At 38.9% G+C, this 10,648-nt stretch overlaps 1 protein-coding gene across 1 annotated transcript in view; it reads left to right on the top strand.

Annotated features, from left to right (window-relative positions):
* Nucleotides 1-957: 957 nt before the first annotated feature.
* Nucleotides 958-10,648, top strand: part of LOC104619863 (triple functional domain protein) — a gene marked incomplete at both ends in the record, with an annotated part of 39,330 nt that continues 29,639 nt past the window's right edge. The window contains 4 exons of the mRNA XM_010285894.1: nucleotides 958-1,153; nucleotides 1,799-1,965; nucleotides 8,851-8,970; nucleotides 10,639-10,648. The exon at nucleotides 10,639-10,648 is cut by the window's right edge and continues 200 nt beyond it. Coding sequence (XP_010284196.1) covers nucleotides 958-1,153; nucleotides 1,799-1,965; nucleotides 8,851-8,970; nucleotides 10,639-10,648 — 493 coding nt within the window. The remainder of the gene's footprint in view (nucleotides 1,154-1,798; nucleotides 1,966-8,850; nucleotides 8,971-10,638) is intronic.

Raw genomic sequence — 10,648 nt, 5'->3', positions numbered from 1 at the left:
AGCTTTTCAGCCACTCTTCCCCAAGCCTGTACTGTTACATGGGGTTGTAATGAGGATTTTGAGCATTGTCTTGATGTTGAGGATCAATGAGGATTGTAAGCATTATTTTTTGGGCTTAAAAACAGTTCTGTATTTTAATTAAAACGATTATTTTACATTTAAGCCAGGTTTTACTATATGATTTGGAAAATGCACTTGTGTGACAAGGAGGACTTAATTGTTGTGACACATTAAAAAAATACTTCCTTAGCTACCCTTCTTTGGTCATCTTATGACAGAGAGTAAAATCCATAATTGAGGTGTAAACTGAAGTGTTGCTGAATGATTTCAGCAAGCAAATTTAGCTCTGATGTTACAGTAATACTGTAATAAAGTAATACTTTTTGTTTTGCTCCATTCACTAAGTACCCTGCCTTTTGTGACAAGTAGTGCTTCTCAGTTGTCTGGCAGAAGTCAAAGGTGCTCACAGAGCCTGATGCTTTTTGCTCACAGAAGGGTAGAGCTGGCTTTTTTATAAAAGGGCTCTAGATTGGCATAGTTGAAAGCTTGCTGGCTCTTGATGTGTGAACTATTACTTGGTGCAGTCTGAAGAATTTAAAAGACATTTTAGATCATTTTCCTTTAAAAGTGGAGATAAAAATGTTTTAACTTCATCTCTTTCGCAAGTGGTGCGTTGATGAAGGAGTACCTTAAACAAGGCAAGGGTACCCATAGTATTGCAAGCACTGGCTGAAGGAGAGCAGTAGTGGTTCTCAAAGAGGTTCTTCCGGATTGCTTGCCAAAAATTAAAATCCATGCTAAAACAGCCTGTATCTGAACCGTGTTGAACCTGATCAATGAAGTCAATCAACAATGAGCAGCTCAAGTTCCTGACCTCCATCCTAAGTGCAACATTGGAAATAAACATACGTTGTGTAATGGGTAATTGAACATGGTGTTCTTCCTTTTTCCCCCCAGATAATTTCAGACCTTGAGTCTTGGAATGATGAGCTCTCTCAGCAGATGAATGACTTTGACACTGAAGATCTTACAATAGCAGAACAGAGGCTCCAGCATCATGCAGACAAAGCCCTGACCATGAATAACTTGACCTTTGATGTCATCCACCAAGGGCAGGATCTGCTGCAGTATGTCAATGAAGTGCAGGCATCTGGTAAGATGGCTTCTTTACGCTATTCTGGGCAGTGACTTTATAAGAATTATTCAGTTGTCTCTCCATGGGATGTGTGAAAATGACAGAGATGGTGATTAATTATAAACTGGAGACGTGTGGACATTTTGTTTTGTTTTGTTGTGGGATTTTTTTTTTTTTCCCTTTATACTCAAACCATTTGATAGTGTTCATGAGAATATACTGTTATTATGGCACATAATTTCTATCTAAGAGTTGGCAATGCCTGAAGATGTTTAAGGTTTAAAGAAAGGGATTTCACTTGGGAAGTCAGTAAAATTAGAGTAAATAGCAGGGAGTTAATGTTATAATTAACCGGAGCAATGTAGTCAAGCCAAAATTTTCAGCTTTCAAGTAACAAGCCTTCCTTTTTTGTTTGTTATGCCCCTTTCCTTGATGTTTTTAACTGCATGCAGTCACCTAGGGTAAATCTCAGGCTTCTTTAAAAACAAAAAGTTAATAATGCATTTTTAAAGAGTGCAAGAAACTATGCTCATTTAAGCAATTGCTCCGAGGATTAAGTTCAACTTTGAGAAGGAGCTGGAAAAGTAAGTGTAAGACAGTGGAAATGGGCTATTTGTCTTCAGAAAACTCGTAAGTCAATTATACACAACTGGCTGATTACAGGTGTTGAGCTGCTTTGTGACAGAGATGTAGACATGGCAACTCGTGTCCAGGATCTGCTGGAGTTTCTCCACGAGAAACAGCAGGAGCTGGACTTGGCCGCCGAGCAGCACCGCAAGCACTTGGAGCAGTGTGTGCAGCTGCGTCACCTGCAGGCCGAAGTCAAGCAGGTACGTGTCGGCTCTGCCCCCTGCGGGGTTGTCAACCCCCCAAGGGCTATTCCACACCTCTTGGAGAGGTCTGTTCCCATAAGCAGAGGTGGAAAATTAATTTCTACTGTATAGAGTCTTGCATTTGGAGGGGAGAGGGACTTTGAGTTGAGCACCTAAGAAACTTCATCCTCTGTTAATATTGTGGGGTTTCATTTGCGTTAACAATCCATATTTCTACCTGTATACAAGTCAAGAATTTTGAAGTGTAGAGCAATTTGAACTTTTGTTAAATATTCTATACTTTTATCATCTGTGTGGTGATTAATAAAAATGTTCAGTGATACTCCCTGAATGCTGGCCTAATACATCTACAAATGGTGGTAACATAATATCAGCAGGGTTTACTTCCCTTGAGAAGAAAACTGAAGTTTTGCTTTTCCTGCCAATAGAGTGGCATGTTTTGAGGTCCTTATCTGATAAACACCTAAACATTTGGTGAATTTGAGATGCTGTGAGCAAAACCACTGAAGTAGGTGAAAGTTTAAAAAACAGACAAAACAAAACACTAGAAAGGTTAAAAGTTTTTTATCTCGCTCACGCTTGGCAGCATCACAGAACTCAGCTAGAGTCTGTTGTATTAATATGTCCCCTAATGGCTCCCCATGCAACTTGTCCTTCTTCTGTCATAAGCTCTTAAAAAAATTCATCTTCATCATGAGACTGTGAATGAGAACTCCCAAGTAATGTAAAAGGGGTCCAGTTAGCACAGCAGAGGTAAATAGAAAGTTCTCAAAGTATTTCCAGGAAGGAGTTGGTTAATCTATAGTAGCAGGCCCAAAGTTTCTGTGTGGTCTTGAATTGGAGGAATGCAAGGAACTGTCTGCTGTCAGTGCAATCTAGGCATTAATCAAATACAGATCTTCTAGTTCAAGCCATTGCATACTCTACTGAACTATCCTGTATCCATCTTAGCACTTGTTCATCTTCATAAATGCAAATTACTCCCTTCACATGAGTAAGGGTTGAGATGAAGTTATCACAGATCAGGATAGATTCTGTACTCATTTGCATACTATCTTGAGGGTGAAGAAGAGCAGCGCACATTTGCAAAGGGAAGAAAGAAATGCAAGGGTGTGAATGCCAGCTGAGGCAGTCTCATCCCTTTGCGGTATATCGATGGGTTAGGATGGGATGGGTTAGTAAGAAAAAGAAATGGTTAATTCCCATGATACTGAAGTAATATTCAGTTACAGAACAGAATATAGCACTTCGGTAGTATTTCAAAGACACACTATTAAACAGTTAATTATACTGCATGCTCCCACAGTAGAGTACCTTGCTGCATTAGTTTTATTTGTATGCAAGTGAAATGTGACAAGAAAGAGATGTTTAAAACCTGTGTTTGCAGAACAAATGTTCTGTATTTTAGCAGATAGAAGCAGCTGATGAACATCATGGATTTTAGATGAATATCCATGTTGCACTTAGTATGTTGTTTGTAGGTCATTCTGTAAGGTCTTTGTAACCTTTCCGAACCACTGCTAGCCCTGACTGAAACTGAAGCTCAAATTCAGATTTTTAAGAAAGCACTGGAAAAAATGAGTTCACCTTACAATAAAGATATAGGTAGTATGCTATCCTAGCCAGCTGCCTTTTTTTAGTAGACTGGGATTTTGGAGAAAAAAATTGATTCTATTTATATTTCCTAGTACACATCTCTATCAAGTGGGATTTTATGTTGAATTAAATGCGTATATATTCATGTGAATAGATGTGACTTTTCAAACAGACTTAGATGAACATGTAGCTGACGGAATGTTCATGTGTTACAAACTCCTTTTCCAGATTGTCATTGTACAAATTAACCTGCAATACTTCCCCAGCCTGAAGACCTAAAAATAAAATGGAACTAAACCTGAGTGTTACATTGTCTCATGGGATTTCTGTTGATCCCTTTGGAATGCTTTGAGGCTAATAACTTTCAGTTTTGTCATTTCAGTTGCCTTTTCAGAAAACCACATCTGATTTATTTTAGTTTTTACTAGATATCAGGAACCGTGTTTCCTCTGCACTGGGAAAAACGTAATAGCTCAGCAGGTCACAGCAGGTGCTTTACCTGAGAGTAAAATAACATGGTAAACCTCCTCTCCAGCCTGTTTTGTTTGTATTTTGTTGCCTGAAGCATTGAACACATGGTTTACCAGTTCAATTACTGTGATTTTCTGCCAGATTTATTGTTGGTGAACTGAGTGTAAGCATACTTATTATGTAGATGGGAAACTGTCTCCATAGTAAGGATTTTAACAAGATTTCAATTTAATTTTTTCCTGCCATAATAACATTACTGCTCTTGTATTTTCACGTGTGTGTGTATATATGTATAAAAATATAGCTTATAGTCATGTGGAAAGATTAGACTGGAACACTGCAAGAATTTTGGAATTTTTGTATAGGGTTCATCTCTGATTACTGTAATGGAGACAAGCAAACAGTCTCCTGGCTTAGTTTTTTAGTCAAATACTTGCAAAGAGTCTTATCAGTACTAGGTAGTGAAACTTTGAAGTTTAGTGAATTCTTATCAAATAAGTATAGAAGGCAGATGAAAGCATCCAGTGTTGCTTTTCCCTTAACTGCTGTACCAGTTCTGCTCTGTGGCATTGAAGTTCTGTAGATCAAGCCTGAGGACTAGGAGGAAGCAGAAGGGCCAGAAGACAAACAGAATTTTAAAGAAAATCTGCAAAGAATTTGCTTGTCAACTTGATGTGTAATAGGTGCAGAAAGGGCAAAACCAGATAGAAGACTGCAGTGTAGGAAAACATCAGCAGATAGCGGGAAGAGGATGCATACTGAGTTAAGAAGGGACAGCTGTATGTGGAAAAAACAACATGGAAGGGAAAATGTGACCATTTTATACAGGGCAGGGACATATAAGTAGGTGGAGGCAGAGAAATAGTTAAGAGATTGGCTGTCTCATCCAGACTCCATTTGCATGTTTGCCCAAAAAACTTTTTTAATCACCTAAAATACAGCTGTTGGATTACTTATTGCTGCAAATGTTCCCACATATTCACTTTGTAGAATGAATACTTAACATGCAGCATCTGCCTGGGTCAAAATCTCTACCAAACTCCAAAATGCATTGGTTTTATTATGCTCATTAAGCCTTTTCAGCCTTGTCTGCTGCTCTGATCATGGTGTATGTTCTTGGATATATACCTACATATTCATATCTGTACAACAGTGGTATTGGTACCACAACAGTGGTACAGATACTTGTACCAACTACAAGCTTGCACCCTCAAGAGTACCTTGAGCAGTCTTGTGAACCAAGCCTTTTAGCTTGGCTCAAACACAGTCCAGTGCTTAAGCTCTGATTGTCCCAAAATACTACTCAAGAAGAGTATCCTGGCACTCTGTATAATGCCATATGGATATGAAAACGTAGCTAGGACAACAGGCTGAAGCAGGTGTCTTGTGATCATGTTTAGTTGGAGTGAAAAATCAGTCCAAGAAACTAATCTTAAATCATGCATTTATCTGTAGAACTCCTTGACCCTTTCAAGTGTCCCAGACTCTCAGTTTCATTGCTCTGCTGATGCTTTTCTAGCCTGCTGAAGGCTGGGAAGGGAAAGATGGGATGTGTGATCCACCCAAACAGTGAGATGATGGGAGCGTGCCAGCAAACACTGGAAAACAGCAGCGCTGGAAAAAGAGCAGTGTTGCTATTTACTAGCTATTATGTTTTCCCCTTGAGTCAGAGCAGAGGGAAGAGGAAAGTGCTGCTGGCAGCTTTCTTCCTGTGAATTCCACCAGCTACTGCTCTTGCACTCTAACCTGCAACAAACAGGAGGGCAAATCAGTGTGTCTGAAATGGCAAGTTCTGTGCTAGCTGTCTCTGCTGTGTATGATGGGATGCCAAGTCAAGGAGAGCTTTGAAATGGTGCTGCTTAAGCATTCTTCTTCATTATAAATTCTCTGGAGAATGTTAAATGTATTTTAACCCTAAGAAGGTGTGTTTCATTATATTATAACTGGAAAAATTATTTTGTAAGGTAGAGAGGGAGCATAGAACTGCTTTTGTAAGACAAAGAGGGGGGGGCGGGGAAAAGATTTAAAGAAAATCTTCTGCCCCCTGTGTTCTTACAGACAAATCCTTTTCTCCAAGCATAGTTTCTGTCTACAGGCTGCTGGACCCATCTGGTTCCCTTGGAAGTTTCCCTTCTTGCTCCTGAGGCTTACTTGGATTGCTTTCCTTGAGTATTAACAACCCCCAGGTGGATTAACAACTTGGAGACTCGCAGCTCCTTTCATGGTCCCTTTCACCTGCCCCACAGTGTGATTGGGAAGTGTCTCCTTGCAGCAGGAGAGGTTGTTCCAAGGCCAGAGCCATCTCTCCCCATGCAAGGCTCCACCTGACACAGCGCTTTCTCCCCCGAGGAGCAGAATGTGCACCCAGCTACACATCTGGGAGCTGTTCTCATGCCCCACATCTACACTGCAGACTTACTCTTTTCCACAGACTTGCAGGTTTTGTATAGAAGTATTCAAATCCATGCTACTGGGGGAAAAAAGTTTGTTAGCACTTTGTGCAGGCAGAAGTGGGAAAAACTGCATTACTAATACAACAATAATGCAGTCTGGATAAACGTAAGACAAAAGGTGAGATTGTGATGCAGATTTGAGGGAATGGGTGTTGTGTCAAGATGGCTAGACCTCAGTTGCTTCAAGCTGTTAAAAACGTGTTAGAGTATACATCAGATGTAGATCATATGTGCCTTTGTTTTTAAGGATTTGTGTTTTAATAGGTCCTTTTCCTGGTTTCCGCCCGTGTTTTCAGGCTGTGGTTATGGTCAAGTCATCCTGATTCACTTAGTAATAACCTGGCGTGGTAGCATTAATAGTAGTGTCATATATGGATTGCTAGATGAGAGTGTTTAGTGTTAAGAGCTAACTGTGATTTGGTAGCTAATGTGATTATTACCAGTGGTTAAAGGTCTAAAATCAATTTGCAGGAAAAAGTTAGAGAAAGTATGCTTAAACTGGTTATTTTCAAATCAACTCGTCCCAAATGAATTCACCCTAGAATACCTAGAAAACTGCCTGAAATAGTCATAGACATTAGTGCTTATCTTCTGCAAATTTCTGGAGATTGGATGAGATTCTGGAGGCCTGGAATTCAACATCTACTTCTCGAAAGTGGGAAAAGATTAGCTAAGGGAGGATTATAGATCAGCTAGTTTAACACAATTTTCAGGAAAAATACTGAAACAAGTAGATTATTAAACCTGAGCAGTGATGAGGAGAGGAGAAAAGGCTAACATAGGTCAGTCAAGTATAGCTTCCCCTGGAAAAATACTGTTTCTTCTTAACAAGGTAACAGGCCTTCTGGGTAGAGGTGAAAAAGCAGATGACATAGATCTTCCTTCTATTAAAGCTTTTAAAATAGTTTAGTTCAGTCTGTCTGTCCCTAGCTTACTATGAGAATGTCATATGAGACTACATTACTGTGACTGATAACTTGCTGGGAAACCATATTCACTAACAAAAGTTAAGAGACTCACTGGATTGGAGAACAGATTTCAAAATTTAAAAAAAATCTGTAGGCATCTGTATTTTGATAATAGTTCCTGTTTTCAGTCATAAAATCTACATGTTAGAGTAAACATTATGCTTTTTAATTTGAAGGTAAAGGCAAAAGAAGCTGTAAAAGGGATTTGAGTTCATCAGAAGATACTGGATGATAGTTCAGAATGATCTTGATGTATGGGAGAATTGCACTACAAGAAGGATATTAATTTTCTTAGTGACAAATACAGAGCATGATGTCCTGGGAGGAACAATGAGCTGAACAAATACAGGATGGGTAATTCCTGGCTGGGCAGCAGTTCTGTAGAAAAGTTGTACAGATGACAGTGGATAACCTGAATTATGCCCAGCTTTACTCAGTATTTGAAAGATTTTGATCCAGTGATGGTTATCAACTGGAGAGAGCTCGTAAAAGATAAGTGAGAAATACTAGGCAGCTAACTTCACATGGAAGAGGTTGAAGAGACTGGGGTCGACAAGAGAAGAGGAGCCTAGAGGAGGGAATCGAGTAATGTTCTTGAGGGAGAGAGGAGAGGGAAGAACAAAGCTGATGCCTAGTGGGAGAAAATGCTGGGGGTTTTTTGTCTGTGGTGGGTGGGAAACACAGAATGAGCTGAAATCAAAGCGAGAGAGATGTGAGTGTTAGACATTAGAAAGAAGACTTATGGTGATAAAAATGTGTGGTGAGGGTGTGGGATATCCATTATTGGAGTCTTGAGTAATGAACAAGTCACAGATCTTTTGGGAGGGTCCTGAAGGTTGCTGTTTATAAGGAATGCACTAGGTGGCCTCCTGAGGCTTCTCCCCACGCGAGGATTCTTCTGGTTTCAGTGGACATGTCAAAGGCAGCACATCCTGAAAAAGAAATAAAAATCTTTAATTAGAAGACACTGCGTGGTCACATTTTTCTCGACATTAATATTCAAAATTGTTTGCTTACTTTTTGCTAAGCTGCATGTCCTCAATTTACATTGCTGACACTGGCTCTGTAGGCAAATATGGCTTGTAACTTGTTCCTGTTTTCCAGGTGACAGAAATGGTATTCAGAAACACAACCTTGTTCAGAGTTTAAACTGAAACCACAAGCAGGTGGTAGTTGACTGAAAGATAGGAATTGTCAGCTAAGTGAAATTATAGTGAATGTCATTTGCTGTGTTTATTGAATGTATATTCCACTGTAAATATATAATTAGTAAATTATTTAGTCATCAATTCCAGTACTAAACGTGGCCTAAATGTTTTTGTCCCTAGCAATGATGCTTTTCTTACTGGCTGGCAGTGGAATTGCATATTTCATGGTTTTCTCTTTTGCTACAGGTTTTGGGCTGGATCCGAAATGGGGAGTCAATGTTAAATGCTGGGCTTATCACTGCTAGCTCTTTGCAGGAGGCAGAACAGTTACAGAGGGAACATGAGCAGTTTCAACATGCAATAGAGGTAAAAGCACCATTTCAGTGACGGTAGCCAAGAAGTCCTGTTCTTACAGTTCATGAGTTTCTGTAAATAGCACTGCAGTAAGGAGATGTATCTCTTCTGTCCCGTTTCATACTGTTGGGTTAACGCTACAATATATTGAGTTTAGGAAAAGCTGTTGAAATCATCTTATGGCAAAGGGATAAAACCACTTAGTGGGAAGATGGGGGTTTTGTTCTTGTTCATTTTGGAGCTGCAATTCCACACGAACACATCTTCTCAGTGCCTTTTTGCATCTTGGTAGAGTGATAACCATTTTTTCATTGGAGAGGAATAAAAAAAAATAAATAGAACAAGTCTCTTTACAGCAATTTTACTGAAAATGGTGTTTCCCTTTGCTAAAATACAACAATATAATGCTAACTGTTAAAATTAAGAATAAATGGAACAGCAAACAACAGTTTTGTGTATTCTCATACGGTCCTTTAATGTTTCCATTTTTGTTTGACATTCAGTTTCACTGAAATTTCTGTGTGGTGTGTCCATCCTTGTACCGTGGATGGACAAAACTAAACTTGTCAGATTAGTCATATCTCTGCAAAAAATAGGCAGAGATCTTAAGACTGACTGGAATGCAGTATTATTCAATTATGTATGTGATTGAGGGACTTAGGGTGATATTGATTACCTATAACACAATTCTTTTTAAGAACTTTACTGTTCTTGAAAGATTAACCACAGTTATGACTGTTTGGGAAAACTATTTTCAGTAGTCTGTTGTGCAGTAACTCTTTTCATGTTCATCTGCCATTCTGTGGAGTTTTATGTTTCCCCCTCTCTGGGATTTTTTTTGTTCTGTTGGGTTTTTTACAGTTTGCACCATATGTGCCCTCATTTTGAGAGCTTTGGTAACTCTTAAGTATAAAAATCATAACACCTCTAGAGGACATTTGTCAATTTAAGGAAAGTTGATTAGGAAGCTTAAAGTCTGAGTTTTCTGTGTCATTCCGTACTTGGATATAATAATATATATTACAGTTAGAGGTTCCAGATTTTAGGCAACTATATGTTTACACAGAGAACTACAGTTAAAAATTCACTTACAATGAATGGAGAGTTGTCTTTTGTATCGTCCTGCACACCTGCACCTTGATTTGCTCACTACTAATGCACAAAAGATGCACAAACGGTAGAGCTGTGAGGACAGTAATAGCAATTACTGTACAGTAATAGCAATTACTGTAATAATTGTATTGTAATAATACAATTACTGTAATAATTGTAATACTGTACAGTAATAGCAATCAAGCCAAAATAAGATACATCCTTTCCATCTCTTTATTTTTTTCCCTCACCACGAAGGGAAAGAAAATCAACCTGAAATTCGTAATTATAACAACGTGTACTGCAACATAGATATGCTTTGTGTGGCTTAATGCTATGCAGTGACTGTTGCTTGTAAACTGCTAGTCATTGTTGATTTGATGATGAATCTTTACAGGATTTATTTCCTTTGTGTTTGCATAAAGCGAAGTCACGCACTGACTAATATTAGACAGTGATTTTTAGTTAATGGGTGTTTGTGCATGGGTATAGAAGTGTCATTGACAAGTGGAAATGTGAGCCTTTGAGGTCTTAAAGAAAATTAACTCAATTGTTCTACTGAACTCCTGAATTTTCACCTCTTGTCAGAAAACGCATC

This window comes from Phaethon lepturus, unplaced genomic scaffold (assembly GCF_000687285.1).
Source record: "Phaethon lepturus isolate BGI_N335 unplaced genomic scaffold, ASM68728v1 scaffold12174, whole genome shotgun sequence".
Classification (NCBI taxonomy): domain Eukaryota; kingdom Metazoa; phylum Chordata; class Aves; order Phaethontiformes; family Phaethontidae; genus Phaethon; species Phaethon lepturus.
Note: the sequence above shows the minus strand (reverse complement) of the source record. Positions and strands in the feature narration are given on the sequence as shown.